We start from the raw sequence: 21,783 nt of genomic DNA on the forward strand, positions 1-21,783 counted from the left end.
TACCATACAAAAGGTGTTATCTTTTTAAACCTTTTGGTTTGGGGTATTCTGTGGTCATCAGTTGTTTGTCTTCAAATAAAGCTGTATGTATAACTAAAGGGAAGTAGCAGAAATAATAGCTTTAATATGTATTGTTTCATCTGTTACTATTACTGTTATTTATACTTCAGGAGCAAGCCATTGATAGAGAACATGAGAGAGATGTATTCCAACAGGAAATACAGAAACTCGAACAGCAACTTAAGGTTGTACCTCGATTCCAGCCTATCAATGAACATCAAACTAGAGAGGTAAGAACTTTAGTGATGTTGTCTGCCTTACAATAATTTGTATATTGTGTGTAAAATAAGATATGTATTGTGAAGAACTTAAAGGGAATTCTTTCTGTCATATATAAATTTTCAAAACCAGAAAATCAAATATTGCTTCAGTGTGAAAGGTTCTTGAAACTCTAAAAATTGTTTGCATTGAAATTTATCTTCTAGTATTACCCAATTAAATAAACTTCTCTGCTTATTTTTCTATTCCCATTCCCTAGATCAAAAGAATTGTCTGTATTCACTCTTTACTTCCCCATCTTGCATTCTTTTCTCAATCCCCTGCAATGAAGTTTCAACCCCTCTGTCTCAGTGGGATTTTATATCCTCTGTTTCATTGAAATGATTCTTGTGAAGGTTATCAGCCTCATGGCTATGTCCAATAATCATCTCTCTGTCTTCATCATACACAGCCATTCAGAGGCTTTCATTTTAGCCCTCTTCCTTAAACACTTTAGCTTCTGTGACATACCTACTTCATTGGTCTCTTTCTCTAATCTTTGTTTCTCAACCCAAATAAATGATGGAGTACCCTAAGACTTAGTCTTGGGCCCCCTTCTTCTTTCCTGTCCATATTCTCTTCCCAGGTAGTTACATGTAAAGGACTGTGCATTTATACCTCCAGCTCTGACATCTCTTTTGAACTCTGGATTTGAATATTCAGATGCTCACTATATCTCCATTTATGTGTCTCAAAATTAACATGTTCAAAAGAGAGCTCTTGATTCGTAACTAGCCCCCACCAGAGAAGGACAAGAATAAAACATGTTCCTTCTTCATTTCAGTAAATATTGTACCATCTTCACCTTCTTCATTGTGAGGACATAGCCTTCATCCTTGATTCCACTCTTTTTCCCAACCCCTACTTCCAGCCCATTGGTGAGTCAGGCTGCACTACATCTTCCATCTTACTGTTCTTTCCGTTTTTATTCATCTCCTTAAATCCTAGCTGTCACTGTTTGGCTGGATAATTTTGGTAGCCTCATTACCACTCTCCCTGCTTCTACTTTTTCATCCCAATTGTCCATTTCCTCATCTAGAAACCTAGAACTCTAAAATGAATGCTACATGAATGAGGGAAGACTTATTATATAAATTGCTAATGATGGCTTGTATGGTTATAAAGAGATCGAGCTTGCCATTAGGCCATCCTAGTTTGAATCATGGCTGTATGATTTACCCAGGTGTATGACAATGGCTAAGTCACTTTTTTAAAACTTCTAAAATTTGATTACTCACTTCTAAAATAGAAATTGTAATAGAACCCACTTCATAGGAGTATTGGCCTACTACATAGTGAAGACATAAAATTGTTTTCAGAAATAATAATAGTTAAATTTTTTTTAAAAACTTATTTTATGGGCGCCTGGGTGGCTCAGTTGGTTAAGTGACTGCCTTCGGCTCAGGTCATGATCCCGGAGTCCCTGGATCGAGTCCCGCATCGGGCTCCCTGCTCGGCAGGGAGTCTGCTTCTCCCTCTGACCCTCCCCCCTCTCATGTGCTCTCTCTCATTCTCTCTCTCACAAATAAATAAATAAAATCTTTAAAAAAAAAAAGAAGAAAAAAAAAACTTATTTTATTTCTATACAATTTACAAGATTTCATTTCTCTTCAAAGAATTCCAAAGAAGCATAAAATGTCTATAAACTCATAGTAAAATGTTATTTACATTCTCATTGAAGTAATGTGATATAGAATAGCCTTATCTACTAGAGCAGTAGAAAAGTTATCAATCCCCACAGAGTTTGTAGTTACTGGTCTTATTCCTAACATATTTTCAGCTTTTGAAAAATAGATGTGTTTGTTGAAACTCAAAAGAATATTTAAGCTTTAGAACTTCTTGTCATTTCCTATTATTTGGTTTCTTGTATTTGAAAACTGACCTGCCTCGTTCATGAAACTTTAAGAAACTAACAAGGATGATTTTCTCCTGGAACAATGTGATCTATTTGTTCTGTCCTTACCTTGCCAAATCTGATTCCCCAGATTCTGATTTTCTCAAGATCAAACAATCTAACTGTAACATTACTATTTTGCTGCTTTGTTGTCTTCCTTTTATTTATTTATTTATTTTTTGTTTAATTTTATTTTATTATGTTAGTCACCATACAATACATCATTAGTTTTTGATGTAGTGATCCACGATTCTTCCTTGACTGTACTTCCAAATCTTAGTCCACCCATTACTATCAAAGTTTCTCCTCAGTGGCTTTGTTACTGACATCCTTGAACATGTAATTATAGGTAAGTTTGCATTTGTTTTAATGTTTTGCAGAATGAGTACCATTTTGGATCATTTCCTTAAAATATCTCACTGAAATAAGCTAGGATTCCTTTTTTTCTTACCATCACACTTCCTTTTTCTCTCCTCACTTGATGAGAATGATTTTCATAAGCTATCTTATTAATGCTTCCTGAATTCTTCCATCACAGAGCCATTCTCTTGAACAGACCCCACATGTCAGAATTACTTAGGGAAACTTTCAGGGTGCACAGATCCCTCTCATCACTTCACATTCTCCTTTCTCTTCTGCGCTGCTGAAACGTATAGGCTGAAAAAGCTTTCTAAGTGACTGTATTAAAGCTCTCCCATCTCTGTGATGTTTAGAACCATTGCATTATTATATGTATCAATTATAACCATTTTTGGTAAGAAAAATAGAATCCATGAAAGATTTTTTAAGGTTATCTTATCTCACATAAGAGTGTAAGTCAATATTCTGCAAACGTGTCATTTTTATTAGGTTTTAGTGTGGTTGTACCATTAGAGCTTATACTTCAACATGATTCAAAAATGTAATTTTTTTTCTCCTCCTAGCTGGGGAAAGTCTTCATTTTAAGAGAAATAACTTTTTATAAAGGATTGATGAAAGTAGTATTATTTTCTGTTTTGTTGTACTGCTTTGTTTTGTGAACTCAGAAAATGTCACTATAGTTGGAGACGATCATTGCTATCCTTGTCAAAAATAAAATTAGCATCTGAAAATACTTTCTGAAATGAGGATAGCTAGGTTATTATTAGCTTGTTGAAATTTTTTTTAAGTTACAGTTTTTGCTTATTATATTTCCAGGTTGAACAGTTAACAAATCATCTGAAAGAAAAAACAGACAAGTGCAGTGAGCTTTTGCTGTCTAAAGAGCAGCTTCAGAGGGATATCCAAGAACGGAACGAAGAAATTGAGAAATTGGAGTTCAGAGTAAGGGAACTGGAGCAAGCCTTACTCATTAGTGCAGACACTTTTCAAAAGGTGTGGCATTTTCTTTAGGTTAATTTTATCAAGTGTTTTAATGCAAATTACTCTTAGTTACATGAACATCTGTTCCTTTACATAAAAAATTGCTGTTGACTTTTTGTTGATATTACAAAATATAAATATATACCTTTATGTCTTCAGTGACATCATAACTGTATCTGTTTATTCTTATCTCCAGCTGTTACTTGCATACCTTAGTCTTGAGAAAGGAAGATTAGATAAACCAGAAGAATTAATGATCCTTTTAACAGTCAGTAAGGTTGTGATTGTAAAATAATAGCCAAGTGTGAAAAAGCTGTGGATACCAGGTGAGGCTGATGCTTTATCCCAGACTAAGAAGTGAAGTCTATTCCCATTATACTGCAGAAAGCAAGAATGAATCAAAGAAGAGCAGGATAAAGAAGGTTAGGAAGGGAGCCATTCAGGGGATAGCCTCCGTTTTATCTGAGGAATGAATTTTAAGAATGTCAAACATTCCTGTTTGAATTTGTATAAAAATGCATTCAAAACTGAGTGTAACTTTGATTATTCACTAATGTAGATTATCAGCTGCTAACTGGAGAAATGAAAGAAATGAAAGTGCTACTTCTCTAATTAAAATGAATTATCAGGAATTAATGTCTGAATTTTTAAAAAAATTCTTATATATTTAAAGGTAGAGGACCAAAAACAGTGTGGAGCTATAGAAGCTAAAGCAGAATTGTCCCTAGAAGTACAGTTGCAGGCTGAGCGAGATGCCATAGACCGAAAGGAAAAAGAGGTAAGGGGTTTATTTCTAATGACAAAATGTGGTTTGAAATATTTTAAATAATTTTAAGTAAGTCACCTTGAGAATATCATTTGTATAGAATGGAGTTTATAGTCTAAACCAAAGTTTAGGTGATTTTCTTAGCTCATTGCTTAAGTTGACCTTGAAGACGATAAAGATTTGAAAAAATATGCTGGTATGAGGAAGAGTGTTCCAGGTAGAGGAGACAAATGTAAAGGCCTTGACATAGGAAGAAGTTTTAAAGACAAAAAGAAGGTAAATATGAATTGAGTGAAGAGGAGAGTGGAGAGAGAGTTGTGTTAGGACAAAAGGCAATCTCTCTTTTTCTTACTTTACCATGGGCTTTGAAGTATTGCTACTTTGCTGTAGGGTTTGTTTTTTTGTTTTGTTTTTTTGGGGTGGTTTTTTTTTTAAAGTTATGTTGCCCTGGGAGGTTATAGTGCTATTTTACAATATACGAAACATGTTCTTAAAACAAAAGATTAACAATGAGGTAATTATATAAAGTTTTCCTGTGTTTTTGTGTTCCCTCCTCAAAAAAAAGAAAATCCACTTTTAATACAGTAATAATTTCCAGTTTTAATTTAAATTAAACTTAATTTAAATCTTGGTCTACTATTTTTCTAAGACATACTGTACTCTGCATTATCTAGCTGTATCAAATCATTTAAAATACTTAAGGTTTTTTAAATTACATTTTTATTTCCATGTAATTTTCTCAGGATATTTAATATATTTTAACAAATATTTATTGAACTTAGAGTAAGTAAATGTTAATAAGTGCTTTGGAAAATATAAGAATGATTTAGACATCAACTAAAATCCAGCTCAGAAAACTTGTGGCTCAGAAAAAAGCCATCTATATAAATGACAAATAGAAATGATCATCTCCATGAGAAGGTTTATTTTCTTGCTATCATATTATACTGACTAATGTTTATCTAAAAGGTTCTTGATTATTTTGCTTTTTTGGTTTTTCCGCAACAGGCAGGGAACACTTGTTTACCTGTAACCACTTTTATGTGTTTTGAAAAGAATTAACATTTAAAGTACCTTACACTAATAGAGAAATTGCTCTCTAGAAAGATAAACTTTCAAAACTGGACCCCAAAACAATGATAGTTGATTATGGATAGTTGATTAATTTTATTAACTTTATATTTTAATTATTTTCTGAATTTAATGTAACATTACTGACACCTTAATTTTTTAAAGTAAATATCCAGTGGCTGTCTATCTTTAACTCAGAATCATAGTTGTTCAGAACTACAAAGAGACTGGTCAGCCAGCTTCTGTCAGCCAACTACCAGTGTTTATAGATAAGATAGAGCCAGACATGTTGAGTGAGTAAAGGGTTAAAATGATAACTCATCCTAGTCTACCTAGTTTTTAATAACAGTGACAAGTACTCTGTCAGAACCCACTCATCTGTAACTGAAGACTGAAAGAGAGGAACATAGAATTAAAACCTATCTTTTAATGAAAATAACTTTTTTTTTAATGAAAATAACTTCTTATGCATTCTCTCCTGCACTAGGCAAATGTTTTCAGATATCTGATGGAGTATAAACATAAGATGTCTATGTGTGTCATTATATTTTGAGATACTTTCTAATACTCTGATAGCCTTAACCTGTGCAAAACTTTTTTTAAATTTATTGTAGGCTGAGAAATGCAGAATGAATAGAAAGAGAAGAAACTTTAAAGATAGGAGTTTTAGGGTGATAAGAGAAGGGGACTAATGTGGAGAGAAATAGAAGGAAGAATTTCTTTAAGAAAAAGATGCCTTGGGGCGCCTGGGTGGCTCAGTCGTTAAACGCCTGCCTTCGGCTCAGGTCATGATCCCGGGGTCCTGGGATCGAGCCCCGCATCAGGCTCCCTGCTCAGCGGGAAGCCTGCTTCTCCCTCTCCCACTCCCCCTGCTTGTGTTCCTGCTATCGCTATCTCTGTCTCTGTCAAATAAATAAATAAAATCTTAAAAAAAAAAAAGAAAAAGATGCCTTCAATAGGTTTTAACTCTCTATAGAGCTAATGAAATCTAGCTTATAGATGGCAGTAATAAATGGTAGTAGTTACCTTTGTGGAGGTCTGTGCTAGAAAGTGGTATTTTAAAAACCTAATTTCATTAATCCTTAAAGTTTCCCTAAGGATAGGCTCTAGTGTTACCTCCATTTTACAGATGAGTAAACTGAGTCTTAAGAGAGGTTAAATAACTTGTTCATGGTCACACAGTAAGTGGTTGAGCAAGCATTCCTCCTAGATTTCTCTGATTCTGGAGTCCTGTAATGCTGTACTGCCAAAGAATTGGGGAATATTTTGCCTTGTTGGTGAGAAGTATTAAAGACTGTCACTCAGCATTTATTGAGATCTTAACACATGTTGACTACCACTATCCAGTTGTAAAACCAGCAGCAGATTTCAAAGAATCTAATGTCTAACCAAGAAGACATATACACATTTGAAAGAGATAAAAAAGATAAAAGAAAACACAAATAGTTGCAAATTAATATAATCCAGTCTAGATAACATATGGTAGCTAAATTAAACAAGATTAAAACAAAGAGCCACTGTTCTATTTTAAAACTTTAAGAATATTCTTGTGGTTTTGGTTGTTGTAGACTCAGTAATAGGACAGCCTGGGACTGAAATTGGAGTCTGGCTGAATAGGAGGGAAGAATCCTACAGTGTCATCTTTGGGAATTGAAGTCTCTGTTGTGATGACTCAAATTCAGCTTCTTAGAAATGTTAGTGCTTTGGGCCAGTGCTTCTCAGACTTTAATGTGCACATGAATCCCCTGGGGATCTTGTTAAAAAGAAGATTTACATTCAGTAGATCTGGCGTGGGGCTTCGGAGTCTGTGCATCTAACATGTTCCCAGATGATGCCAGTTCTGCTGCTCTAGGGACAGCACTTTGAATAGCAAGGCTTTAGGTCACATTGAATATTTGACCATAAACTCCTGTATCAAGAAAGTAAAAACAAACGAAAAAACGGAACAAACTGGTGGTTGCCAGAGAGGAGGTGGGTTGTGGGGGGAGGGTGAAGAGGATTAAGATGTACCCAAAAAAACAAATAGCATTTGAGGTAGAGCATCAATTTTGAACCTAAATGTCTACATATATACTGAAGTAATACTTTTCATCAAAAGTAGCTGTGAAAGATAGGGATAGGTATAAATACTACTGTATTAGATAACTTTGAAGAAGATAAAATCACCGCAGTTTTCAGCAAACCAACCTGATAATTATATATGAACAACTACTAAGTGTATTTAAGGTGTGTCTACTAAATTTAATACCAGTGAACAGAAAATAATTTAAGTGTAAGTTTTGGACATTACTTATTATAAGCAGGATAAATGATAGTTAAAAATGTGAGGCTCCAGGGGTGCTTGGGTGGCTCAGTCGGTTAAGCATCCGGCTCTTGATTTAGGCTCAGGGTCACGGGATCAAGCCCCACGTTGTCGGTCTCCTCACTCAGCAGGGATACTGTTGGAGATTCTTTCTCTCCCGCTCCCTCTGCCCTTCCCCGTCACTTGCTTGCTCACTCTCTCTCAAATAAATAAAATCTTACCAAAAAAAAAAAGTAAAGGTCCAAAGATAAACTCCTTACCACATACATACTAGCCTTGTGACCTCAGGACAAGGTACTTTGTTCTCAGTGACTCCCTCATCTCCAAAATGGGGATAATCCAAGTAAAGATCTCATAAGTTGTTACATACAGAGTTTTAAAAAAATAATACATATAAAGCACCTTATGCAATACCTAGCAATAAATTGTCTATAAATGATGGCTACTATTACTAGTATCAGTACTGTTTCTGTTAAGGGGCTTTGCCTTGCTAGTGCTAAGATACAATTCTGATTACATGTCTGGGTGTAAGCAGCATATGGTTCCTTTCAAGTTCTAAGGTAATAAATGATTTATAGGCTGCCCTCTGAGCCAGCTGCTACTGAATAATGTTGCTCCTGCATTTTAGGTTGCTTTTAATGCAGCAGTTTTGATCATCAGATAAATACACATTTGGAAATCCATTCAGCATTGAGCTAAATGACTATTCCTTAATCAAGCCCAACTTTTAAAGTATAATGATAACTAGCTCTTGAAACTCGGCATTAATTTCAGTCTCTATATAACTATTACAGAGTAATTGCATTATCATTAACAGCAATCTGTGCTCAGAAAAGAGCTACATTTCTATTGTCCTACACATAGGTGCTCTCTAATTTTATCCTTAAATGGTATTAATAACTTGCTGTTTAAGTTTCTGTATTTCAGACCTAAGGATCTCACAGTCTTAGTGTCTATCTCTCCTTTCTTCTACTTAAACGAGGCACATACAGCCAAACCTTTCATTAGGTTAAGTATTAGTACGGACTAATTTGAGTTAGTCTCACTTGGTAGCCAAAACAACTGACTTAATTTTGCAGCTTTCTTGAACCTTTTGATAGCAACTAAATTTAACATGAAATAAGATTTAAAATGTGGACTCTTTCCCTTCCTCCCTTGACTTTTTTCTGCTCTGTCAGAGAATATTTTAGGTAAGAAATGGCCCCTTGAATCCCTTCTCTGAAGGTCTTCTCTTTGCTTTGAGTAGAATGATTTAAGGGTGATCAGTTTGAAAATACCTAGGAGCCACACAGTTATACCTGGCTTAGAGAAACCCCTTTATTCTCATGGCTCATATGTCTTAAGTATATATGTTTTATACGGCTAATTTAGTACTTTGCATTCTCTCTTGACAAACATTTGTATAAACAGGTATTTTTTTTCTCTTTCCTTTTGATAATTTTGGTATCAAAGATTACAAACTTAGAAGAACAGTTAGAGCAGTTTAGAGAGGAACTGGAAAATAAGAATGAAGAAGTTCAGCAACTACATATGCAATTAGAAATACAGAAAAAGGAATCTACTACCCGCCTCCAAGAACTTGAACAAGAAAACAAATTATTTAAGGTAATTAATTAAGAAAAACTTTGCCTATAAATAATTCATAATTTCTGTCTTAGTATCAAGCATTTGCTGAGTCTAGCTGCTGAATAATACTTAACAGAGGAACATTAGCTGCAAATGGGTTTGCAAGGAACTTATTTTTAACCCAACATAAACATTTGAATTCATCATGAATGAAAAATTTTTGAGAACTTTTATCAAAATATTTTAAGAATTATTGACTTATAATTACTGTATGATAGCTGATTTTGTTTATTTGTACATTTTGGGCACTTTATCCTTTTATAACACTTAATTGAAAGAATATTCAGAAAATTACATGTAATGATCTATCCAACTGGATGGTTATTTTTGTCCCTAGGATGAAATGGAGAAACTGGGATTTGCCATAAAGGAATCTGATGCTATCTCTACTCAGGACCAACATGGGTTGTTTGGAAAATTTGCTCAAATAATGCAGGAAAAAGAAATAGAAATTGACCGATTAAATGAGCAAATTACAAAACTTCAACATCAACTTGAAATTACAACAGATAATAAGGTACACCAGTTTAAAATTATTACATGAAATAAGCTAGAATTTTAAAGGGCAAATGGTTATTTTTCAGCTTCTCTTTGAGTATAAAAACTGAATAAACCTTAATTCTCTTTTACCCATTAATTTTAATTTATTAAGACACATTGGCTTGGGGCGCCTGGGTGGCTCGGTCATTGGGCGTCTGCCTTCAGCTCAGGTCATGATCCCAGGGTCCTGGGATCCAGCCCCGCATCGGGCTCCCTGCTCAGCGGGAAGCCTGCTTCTCCCTCTCCAACTCCCCCTGCTTGTGTTCCTGCTCTCACTGTGTCTCTCTCTCTCTGAAATAAATAAAATCTTTGAAAAAAAAAAAAAAAAGACACATTGGCTTGTGGCACCTGGGTGTCTCAGTCAGTTAAACATCTGCTTTCGGCTCAGGTCATGATCCCAGTGTCCTGGGATCGAGCCCTGCTGCTTCTCCCTCCCCCTGCTCTTGTGTGCTTGCGCACACTCTCTCTCTGTCTCTCCCTCTCAAATAAATTTTAAAAATCTTAAAAAAAAAGAAGACACATTGGCTTACCAAGCTATGTATATTTTTTATTCCCTCCTAATATTGTCGAAGATTTTTGATGTTTTCCAGAGAATCTCTTGTGACTCAGATTTCACCATATCATTCTAACCAAATCTATTAAAAATTCTTCTATTTGATATGAATTGAATAAGATAATAACACTGTTGTGGACCATTTTTATTTTAATACTTAATCCTCTTCAATAGGAATGTATTGATATTGACTATTTTACTTATGGGAAATCAGCTGCTAATGTGTACATCACTTTAGATTTAACAGAACTTTCTTTTTTTTTTATTATGTTAATCAACATACATTACCATCATTAGTTTCTGATGTAGTGTTCCATGATTCATTGTTTGTGTATAACACCCAGTGCTCCATTCAGTACATGCCCTCTTTAATACCCATCACCAAAACTTTCTGAACAAAGTTAGAAGTAAGGTCCTTATTTGATATGATGGGGACTATTGGTCTATATTAAAATTAATCTAACATGTCTGAGAAGTATATTATTTGTGTGTGTGAGATCAACCCTTTTGAGATCCTGCCCTTAAAATAAAAAATAAAATTCCCAAAATGTAAATACATATTTATTATGTCTGTTATTTGTTTTCATTAACAGGTTATTGAAGAAAAAAATGAACTGATAAGGGATCTTGAAACCCAAATAGAATGTTTGATGAGTGATCAAGAACGTGTGAAGAAAAATAGGGAAGAAGAAATTGAACAGCTCAATGAAGTGATTGAAAAACTTCAACAGGAATTGGCAAATATTGAACAGAAGACATCAGTGGATGCTGTCTCTTTCCCAGAAGAAGCAGATAGTTTAAAACATCAGTTGGATATGGTAATAGCTGAAAAACTGGCTTTGGAACAGCAAGTAGAAACCACTAACGAAGAAATGGCTTTTACAAAAAATGTCCTTGAAGAAACCAATTTAAAAATGAACCAGCTAACACAAGAATTATGCAGCTTAAAGAGAGAACGTGAAAATATGGAAAAAATCCAAAGTGCACCAGAGAAAAGTGTTAATACGGACAGAGATGACCTGAGCAAAACCAAACCTGAACTGAAAGTTCACCTTACTGAGAATGCCCTTAAACCCCTAGAAAATCAAACTTACCTCACATCTTTTGAAGAAAACAGCAGAAGTTCAATAAGCAGTTTGGAAACAAAGGTGCTACAACTTCAGGGCACTGTGAGTGCAAAGGACTTGGAACTCACCCAGTGTTACAAACAAATAAAGGACATGCAAGAGCAAGGCCAGTCTGAAACAGAAATGCTTAAACGGAAGATTGTAAATCTACAGAATATACTTGAAGAAAAAGTTGCTGCTGCTCTTGTGAGTCAAGTCCAACTTGAAGCAGTTAAGGAATATGCAAAATTCTGTCAAGATGAACAAGCAGTTTCATCAGAACTTGAAAGAACAAATGTACAGAACTTAAATCCAGTAACAGACAATGAGATGGAACCAGATGTATTAGCATTAACCTTGAGAATATCAGAATTAGAGAGCCAGGTGGTTGAAATGCAGACTAGTTTGATTTTAGAAAAAGAGCAGGTAGAAATTGTGGAGAAAAATGCTTTGGAAAAAGAAAAGAAGCTACTAGAACTACAGAAGTTACTGGAGGAGGAGAAAAACGAGGGAGGTAAAGAAAGGAAAAGAAGCCCTGAAGGAGATTTTGAAGTTCTCAAGGTTAGGTTGGTTTTTTTTGTTTTTTTTTTGTTTTCACTTAAATGCCGTAAGGAATTCTCTTTTTCTTTGTTCCTTAAGCTGATTACTAATTTACTAAATTAAACATGGTGTTCTTTATATCTAGCAATTCATATATAGAGGGTTTTTATAAAAATACTACTTTTCTGTACAGTCATATTATTATCACTAAAATAATGTGGTCTTTGAATCGTGTTATTTATTTTTTAAGATTTTATTTATTTATTTATTTATTTATTTATTAGAGAGGGAGAGAAACCGCATGAGAGGGGAGAGGGTCAGAGGGAGAAGCAGGCTCCCCGCTGAGCCGGGAGCCCGATGTGGGACTCGATCCCAGGACTCCGGGACCATGACCTGAGCCAAAAGCAGTAGCTTAACCAACAGAGCCACCGAGGCACCCTGAATTGTGTTATTTATTTCACTAGCATACTCATTAAGTAGAGCAATCAGAAGGAAGTTAGAGATGTTAAGTTTAGCAAACAAATGTCCTTTGGAACTTGTATGGGTTTTTTTCCTGTTCTATCTAACATGCGTGTTATTTAAGCATTCCTTTTAAGTAATAGAAAATATCAAAATATATTAGTATTCTACTGAAGTAACATATCAGTGATAAGTCATTAGCTTTTGCAGATTTTATACCTGATAACAGATTCTTTCCTTTCTTAGGAATAATTTGTATTTTACCCTCATAAGTCTACTTATGTAAAGATCTGAAATGGCATTTATTTCTTAGCATAGGGTAGAGATAGAAGGACTTTAATTTTCAAATTCTCCCTTTATATATTTATAATTTTGAGTATTAATGTACAGTCTCACCTGAATACTAGGCAATTAACTAACATTATCAAGATTCTATAAATATATAATTTGCTTTACAAAGTATGATTCTTTCCATTTAATAGGCTTTTTTCTCCTAGCTACCCAGAAGTATAAATTCCTGTAGTCATATTAAAATACTAACATGACTTTCAATGTATTTAAAACTTGTAAGAAATATCTTAGTAAGACTTGGCATTTTTTGAGGAAAGTGATATAAATAACAGTCTTTTCACTCATAATTTATAATATTTATAAATTTATAAATATTTAGGATATATACTAACATGATATATCTTTCATTCCCAGAAAATCTTTTTTTTTACTGTCTCAAGAACATAAAATGATAGTTCCTAAAAAAGTTTTCCTATTTGTTGAAAGAACATGAATCATTTCTACACCCTTTTATCTGATAAGCAGTCATTCCAGAAAAAGCTTCATAAGAATGTATAAGTGCTTTGAACTTGGCTGTATTTTTTGAAAATAATGTGTTTTTAAATGTTTTCCACTGCCGTTCAGACAAGTACTAAGCCTGTTCATACCAGTGAAGAAAGTGGATTTTTTTGTCAACTTGAGGCTCTTAGAGCTGAATCATCAGCTATCAAAGAAGAACTTGCCAATTATAAAGAGAAAGCAGAAAAGCTTCAAGAAGAGCTTTTGGTAAAATAAGTAACATTCCTCCTATTTCACTTATTTATACATATCTTAATTTCATTTCAAAGTATATTCTCTTCTATAAAAACAAACCAAAAAGCTGGAAAAAAAAAATTTGTGGCTTTGATGAAAAGTTAATATAAATTTCTTTACTAGCATGTTCTTGCTTAGTTTTCCTTAAATCTTTTATAGAAAGATGCTTTTAGTCTCTAGTCTGTTAATGAACAAGGAGAAAGACAGATGTTAAAGAGAACTCTATATCCCATGAATACCAAAAGAGGCTGATAAAATAATTTCACTTCTATGGTAATCTATGACTATACATATATACAAATATATATGGAATCTATGAGTGTTTCTGAAATATATTTCCTGTTATTCTGAGGAAAAGGAACATATTAGCATGCATATTCTCTCCTCTTTGCCCTAAATTCTATATTTAATATTTTAATTGAATGTTCTGTTCTCTTCATTATGTTCTAGGTAAAAGAAACAAATATGGCATCTCTCCAGAAAGATTTAAGCCAAGTTAGGAATCAGCTCATGGAAGCAAAAGAGAAATTATCCTCCTTCGTAGAAAAAGAAGATAAGACTGAGGTACAGGAAAACAGAAAAGTGTGCATATTAGAGCCACTTCCCACTAAAGTGGGTAAAAGTCTGGCATCCCAGACAGAGGGGACTCTCAAGGTCAATAGCAGCAGTCAGACTCCACAAGTTTTTGTTAGAAATGCAGGAATCCAAATTGATTTACAGAGTGAGTGTTCCTCAGAAGAAGTCACTGAAATAATCAGTCAGTTTACTGAAAAAGTTGAGCAGATGCAAGAACTACATGCTGCTGAAATTTTGGATATGGAATCCAGACATATTTCAGAAACTGAAACTTTAAAGAGGGAGCATTATGTTGCTGTACAGTTACTGACGGAGGAATGTGGTACCTTGAAGGCAGTGATACAGTGTCTGAGATCTAAAGAGGTACTTGGTTTTCATAATATGTGTTTTTTCAATGTTGTATTTTTTCCCCCAAATTCTTTGTTTTTAACAGAAAAAGAAATTTGGGTAGTCTCTTCCTTATGATAAAATTGCAGTTTTAAATCTTTCCATTGTGTAGTCAGATAATGACTTTCCACAAAGTTCCTCTGCAGATTTGGAACACTATATTATTCCTTAACTCATGAATGTCTTTTTATGGTAATATCCATTAGGAAAAAAATTGAAGACTTTTAAACCATGGATAGTTCCATTTATTGTAAAACGTGTGGCAGATTTAATTGAGTTTCTCATTTGTTTTTTGAAAGCATTATAAAAGAACAAAACTATTCATTGGGCCCTATTTTTATTTTTATTAAGGCAAAAAATGTTATGTATTCTTTTATTTTCTCTAAATAGGGATCCTCAGTTCCTGAATTAACACATTCTGATGCTTACCAAACTAGAGAAATATGTTCCAGTGGTAAGTTATATAAATTTCTGACCTTTTTGTAGTACTTACTTAAAAAGTATTTGTTTCTTTGTAGTAGTCAGTGGTGGTTTTCTTTATTTTAGATTCTGGATCAGACTGGGGTCAAGGAATTTATCTTACACAAAGTCAGGGGTTTGACACAGCATCAGAAGACCGAGGAGATGAAGGGGAAGGTTCAACAGATTCATTTCCAAAGAAAATAAAGGTACTGAAAGACAAAATATCTTTTAGTGAAACTTAGCCAGTGTGGTTTCTATATTGAACACAGCAGTTTATTAGAACTTACGTAGTAAGATTCTCCTCAGAGAGAAAACATAACATTCTCTGAGGAGAATCTTACATAGCAAGAAGGAATCTTGGGGATCTGTTTAGTGTTATTCCTGTATTTTGCAGATAATAAAGTACAATATATTTAATAATTTTTTGTCTAAAGATTTTTAAAAATAGTTTTTATTCCTGGGATTTTTGAGTGCTAAAATTATTAAAGCAATCTCAAGAACTAGAATTTATCTCTTATTTTTTTGGCCAAATTTGTGGTTAATCATTAATCCAAGAAGAGCCCATTAGATAAATAGAAGGAACTTATAGGTGAGAACTACACAGAGTCATAGACTGTCTTCTGGATTGGCTTACCCCTCCATAAGAAGGCAACCAGTAATGGTAGCCTGGTGTTTTCTTCTTGCAGTGGCTCTTCTACGTCAATCTAGCTAGATATAGCTACCTTACTTAAAATTTGTTTCTTTGTATGTCTGTCTTTGAAGAAGTTGTCAGAATTCTGGCCTTTGGGTTTTCATTTCTAGGGATTACTGAGAGCTGTCCATAATGAAGGCATGCAGGTGCTTTCCCTCACTGAGTCTCCCTATAGTGATGGAGAGGACCATTCTGTTCAGCAAGTGTCAGAATCTTGGCTAGAAGAAAGAAGAGCTTATCTCAGTACAATCTCATCTCTTAAGGATTTAATTACCAAAATGCAAGTGCAAAGAGATGCCGAGGTACTCAATATTGTGCATCTTAATAGTTTTATATAATTTTTATTAATAGTAAGGCACTTTACAGATTCAGTTGTCTTTTATGATGTAATTACACATGAATTACTATGTATCATTTAAATGCAACAAGCCACACACTTGAAAGCAAATCCATACTTTACTTTTGGGTTCTACTATTCATTTTGGTTGGTAGATAAATACCATTTTTAGAGTTTTTTAAAACATGCTTATTTGAAAACTAACTTTTGTTTTTTTATACTCTGCTAGGTTTATGATGGTTCCCAGTCTCATGAGAGCCCCCCAGACTGGCGAGGTGAACTCCTGCTTGCTCTTCAGCAAGTTTTCTTAAAGGAGCGCAGTGTTTTACTAGCTGCATTTCAGACTGAGCTGACAGCTCTAGGTACTAGAGATGCAGTTGGATTATTAAACTGTTTGGAACAGAGAATACAAGAACAGGTATCAAAATAAAACTTTGAAACAAAGAATGCTTTTTAATAGTAATAAGCAAGTGAGTTATTGATTACTTTTGGAGAAGGTCTGAAAGTTAAAATTTTAACAGGAGCCACTAAGAATATTAGAAGAAAATTATTACCTTAAATGTTTTATCTTATGTTAGAAAATAAGCAGGACTGAAAATTAAGGAGCTATTCATCCAACTTAGGAAGTTAGAAAAGAGAAACAGAGTAAGCCCAAAGAAAGTAGAAGTAAGCTATGGTCAGTTCTTGTTGTCTGCCATAGTTAGATTCTGTGAAGTTGCTGTGGATGCTGAGCCACTGCTACTAGGGAAAATACACGAGTAGGTTCCTGTGAACCCCTGGTTATGACATTTGTCAACCAATCAATACATAATTCTGTTTTGTATGTGTTTGTTTAAAGATACCTTTTTTACTAGGTATTTCTGATTCATTAACGTTGAACTCATGGCCAAGAGTACTATGTAACTCACACCTAAATGAAATTTATCACATATGGTCTCTGCATAAAATACAGCCTTCTTGTGATGAGTAACACTAGGTAGTTCTTCATCTCTGTGCTTAGGGACCATTCTAAACAGCAAAGTCACCAATAAAGAGCATAAAAGTTCAAAAAAACAGCACTGAATAGATGGCAAAAAGGAGACCGTTTGTAGTATAAGAGATGAAAGAAAACAGCAGAACGGCACCTAGTTCCACTTCAGCTGCTACACTCAGGTGGCAGCTTAAGTATTTTGCCCCTCTTGGCATGTTTACAAATGACTGTCAGAGCACCTCAAGTGTTGATTTGGGGTTACAGATAAATTTTAGTGAATAGGCAGATTTGTAGATACGCAATCCACAATTAATGAAGTTCAACTGTAATAAAGAAAAATGAAGTTAGTGAAATGTGGTATGTTGATACAACAGAGAAGATAAAAACATAAGAGTTTCTTCTTTGAAAGGATAATAAACTTTTCTGGAGAATCGGTTAAGGAAAAAGGTAAAGCACATTTTTATAAAAGTTAGGAATGAAAATGGGATCATAACTGAAGATAACAGATATAAAATAATAGAATATTATGAATAATTTTATATAAATTCAAAAACTTGGGTGAAATGGACAGATTTCTAGAAAAATAATCACTTCTACAAATTCATTCAGGAAGAAATAGAAAACCTGAAAAGTCCTATAACTAGTAAAAAAAAAAAAAAAAAGAAAAGAAAAATCAAATTCATAGTTAAAAGACTACTAACAACACTTAGTGCCCAGATCTTCATTTTTAACTACATTCTCCATTAAAGGGAGCTAGGACTCCTTAGAGAAATGATTGATTCCTGGGCTGGAGCAGAGGGACATACAAGATGAACCTGGAATATCTTGTTTTGCTGACAAAGACTTTCTTTCTCAGAGAATGAAAGGGAGATGTCAAAAGATCACAGAAGCCAACTTGAAGGAGTTCCCAGCGTCCACATTTAGGACAATTGGAACATCATACTAAATAATGGTAGTGACAGATTATAAACCAAAGAGTAAAATAAGAACTCATGAATTCATACTAATATAAATAAATGCATAAAAATTCTTTCTTGCAATAGAATGCCAGAGAGTAGATAGAAGAAATGATGAAGCTAGATCACCCTTTATTAAGCATTATAGTAATAACTCAAGCAATAACTATATAGTGGAAAACCTTACAGATACCAGTGGTCAGAATTAATATCACCAGTAATAGAACAAACTAGATACCATGTACTTCCTGATATGAAGTACACTACCTCACTTTTGTGCGTAACTAAAATCTACTCACAAGCATATATTAGACCAAAACAAATTGAGGCCACTATGTATCTATCAGAATGGCCAAAATAAAAATTAGGGAAATACCAAGTGCTGGTGAGGATGCAGAGAAATTGCATCTCATACGTTGCTGATATGAATGTAAAATGGGAGAGTCACTCTGGAAAATGAACTGGCATTTTCTTATAAAGTTAAATATACACTTACCGTATGACCTAGTAGTCACACTCTCATAGGTATTTATCAGAAATGAAAACTTAGGTCTCCGTAAAAATCTGTACAAGAATATACATAGCAGTTTTATTTGTAATACTCCAAAACTGGAAACAACCCAATGTCTTTTGACAAGTAAATGGATGAACAAATTAAAGTACATCCATACAATGAAATACTACTTAGCAGTTAGAAAGGAACGGACTATTGATACCCTAAACTTCTTGTATGTTATATAACATTTGAAATGACAAAATTATAGTGATAGTGAACAGATCAGTGGTTATCAGGGGTTATGGCTGGGGAAAGGATGTGACTACAAAGGAGTTTCTTTTTTTTTTTTTTTTTTTAAAGATTTTATTTATTTATTTGAGACAGAATGAGAGAGAGAGCACATGAGAGGGGGGCGGGTCAGAGGCAGAAGCAGGCTCCCTGCCAAGCAGGGAGCCCGATGCGGGACTCGATCCAGGGACTCCAGGATCATGACCTGAGCCGAAGGCAGTTGCTTAACCAACTGAGCCACCCAGGCGCCCACAAAGGAGTTTCTTTGTGTTGATGAAACAGTTCTGTATCCTGATTATGGTCATGGTGACTCAGACCTACACATGTGATAAAATTTCATAGTACTATACACCAGGAAAATGAATGAATGTGTGTCAAAACTAATGAAATTTCAGTAAGCCTTGTGATTTAAATAGAATCGTACCAATATCTAAACCTAGTTTTGATAATGTACTATAGTTATGTAAGATGTGATCATCAGAGAATACTGGCTGAAGGGCAAATGGGAACTAATAAGTTTTGTACATAAAATAATAGTATCGTAGTAGATTAATTTCTACTTTTGATAATTGTACTGTGGTTTGTAAGGGAATGTTCTTGTTTTTAGGAAATATACACTACAGTTTTTAGGGGTAAAGGAGCATCTGTCTGCCACTTATCTTCACACATTTTGGAAAAGAAAAATAATGATGTATATGTGTGTAGATACATACACACGGAGATAGAGAGTGGTAAAGCAAATGTGGTTAACATTTAGAGAATTTGGATGAATGAAATAATGGGGATTCCTTGCACAAATTTTGGAGCTTTTCTATAGGTGAAATTATGTCAAAATATGAAATAAAAAACAGTTTAAAAAAATTTACCCACAAGAATTACACTAAGTTCAAATGGTTTTACAGGTGACGTCTAGCATACATTCAAGGAATCACTAATTGCAGTCTTAAACATATGCTTCCCATTGTTGGATGACTGGGGGAATGCCTTGTGGTTTTTTTAAGAAGCTAATATAACCCTGTTATCAAAGTCAGACAAAGATAATGCAAGAAAGAAAACTTATGGGCCTGTTTTATTCATGAACATAGATGCAGAATTCCTAAACAAAATATTAAACCAAATCCATGTATATTTTTTGGAGACACAGTCACCTTACACTTATCCAGGAATGCAAAGGTAGGATACCATTAAAAATAACTTGTGACTCGTTATTTTAACGAAGGGAAAATAAAACAAAGAAAAGCCTATTATCAGATAACTTCACTGGTGAATTCTACCAGATGTTTAAAAAATTAATACCAGTCCTTCACAAACTCTTTTAAAATTAAGAGAAGGGAACACTTCCCAACCCATTCTATAAGGCCAATATTGCCCTGATTCTTTTTTTTTTAATATTTATTTATTTGAGAGAGAGAGAGAAAGCACGTGTGAGCAGAGGGAGAGGAAGGGAGAGAATCTCAAGCAGACTCCATGCTGAGCTCGGAGCCTGACAAGTGGCTCAATCTCACAACCCTGCGATCATGACCTGAACCGAAATCAAGAGTCAGACACGTTATTAACCGACTGAGCCACCCAGGCCTCATCATTGCTGATTCTTAAACCACACAAAGACAGCTTAAGGAAAGGAGCTACTGACCAAATATCCAGTGAGAATAAAACAACCACTGGAAAAATGAACAAATGATAAAAATAGGTGCACAAAAAAAGTATCCGATAAATATATGAAAAGATAAATGTACTGTATACTTCATACTATGAAATACTATATAACATTGAAAATGATTGTGAAATAGAGCTGTATGTGTCAACCCAGATGGTTCACCAACATGAAATTCACTTAAATTCATTAAATGAGGGCAGCTGAGTAGCTCAGATGGTTGGGCGTCTGCCTTCGGCTCATGTCATGATCCCAGGGTCCTGGGATCAAGTCCCGCTGCTTCTCCCTCTGCCTCTCTCTCTCTGTCTCTTATGAATAAATAAATAAAATCTTTAAAAAAAAATTAATTAAATGAAAAAGGCAAATTACACTAAGGTGAATACACCATATGATGCCATTTATATAAAGTTTTAAAACATGCAAAACAGTACTGTATTTGCTTAGGATACATGTGTGTATATGACATAATATACAGAGCACATGAAAATAACACCAAACTTAGAAGTTGAGTGTTAAGTATTTCTCAAGCAGGTGGTGCAGAGGAGGTGTTCAGGGAGTTGTATAGAGCTGATAGGTGCTATTTCTTAAGCTCTGTACATGAGTGTTTATTATAGTCTTATTTTGTTGTATGTGTGAAAATTTTCAAAGTAAATATGAAGATTAATAATTAAAAAGTAAATCCTAATGAACAGAAAGAGAAAATTAAGATCTTTCCAAAATTTCAGCATGTATGTTCCATTTTTTTTTTCAGACTTCCTGATTGTTAATATTACTGTCTTTACAACTCTCTTCACTTGATTTTTTGCTTTGCATTATTACAGAGTATTGAATATCAAGCAGCTATGGAATGCCTCCAGAAAGCAGACAGAAGGAGTTTGTTATCTGAAATTCAAGCACTGCATGCTCAAATGAATGGTAGGAAAATGGCTCTGAAAAGAGAACAAGAAAATGATCAACCAGGCCAAGGTATGCTGTACGTCAGGCTCACATGGTGGCAGCAAATAGGTTGAAATATTTTACTCTATTTCCCTTTTTTGTATTATTATTCATTTAAAACACATTTTCTTTTAGTCACGTTTTCTTCTCATTCTCCTATAATGGAAATAATCTACATTAATGACTCTGGGAATTAAAGGATTGTCCAGTTGGTTTTTAAACAGATATATTTAATTTAAAATGAACAGTATTGCTTTGATCAGGCTGTTTAAAACAAGCCCATTAAGTTCATTATCTTTTTTTGTTTTGAAGTTCTTTGTGAGGATAACCACCTAAAAGAAAAAGAAATCTACAATGAAAGTAACTATTTCTTTTTTAATCCTTTTCTTATTGTAAACTATAATATACATAGAGAAAAGTGCAAAATGCAA

The 21,783-nt window shown here is 34.2% G+C and overlaps 1 protein-coding gene across 5 annotated transcripts in view; it reads left to right on the top strand.

Moving 5' to 3' along the window:
• Nucleotides 1-21,783, top strand: part of AKAP9 (A-kinase anchoring protein 9) — a 156,983-nt gene that overhangs the window by 113,657 nt on the left and 21,543 nt on the right. For 3 of the 5 annotated variants that reach the window (XM_035020531.1, XM_035020532.1, XM_035020533.1), the window contains 13 exons: nucleotides 171-290; nucleotides 3,389-3,565; nucleotides 4,227-4,331; nucleotides 9,145-9,297; nucleotides 9,656-9,835; nucleotides 11,005-12,078; nucleotides 13,432-13,572; nucleotides 14,050-14,538; nucleotides 14,953-15,016; nucleotides 15,109-15,230; nucleotides 15,826-16,017; nucleotides 16,282-16,470; nucleotides 21,238-21,382. In XM_035020531.1, the coding sequence (XP_034876422.1) occupies nucleotides 171-290; nucleotides 3,389-3,565; nucleotides 4,227-4,331; nucleotides 9,145-9,297; nucleotides 9,656-9,835; nucleotides 11,005-12,078; nucleotides 13,432-13,572; nucleotides 14,050-14,538; nucleotides 14,953-15,016; nucleotides 15,109-15,230; nucleotides 15,826-16,017; nucleotides 16,282-16,470; nucleotides 21,238-21,382 (3,151 nt within the window). Of the gene's footprint in view, nucleotides 1-170; nucleotides 291-3,388; nucleotides 3,566-4,226; nucleotides 4,332-9,144; nucleotides 9,298-9,655; nucleotides 9,836-11,004; nucleotides 12,079-13,431; nucleotides 13,573-14,049; nucleotides 14,539-14,952; nucleotides 15,017-15,108; nucleotides 15,231-15,825; nucleotides 16,018-16,281; nucleotides 16,471-21,237; nucleotides 21,383-21,664; nucleotides 21,713-21,783 lie in introns of all 5 variants that reach the window. The other 2 variants (XM_035020530.1, XM_035020529.1) reach the window with 1 other exon arrangement.

The sequence above is a fragment of the Mirounga leonina genome, unplaced genomic scaffold (genome assembly GCF_011800145.1).
Source record: "Mirounga leonina isolate KUSES-001 unplaced genomic scaffold, KU_Mleo_1.0 Mir_174, whole genome shotgun sequence".
Lineage (NCBI taxonomy): Eukaryota > Metazoa > Chordata > Mammalia > Carnivora > Phocidae > Mirounga > Mirounga leonina.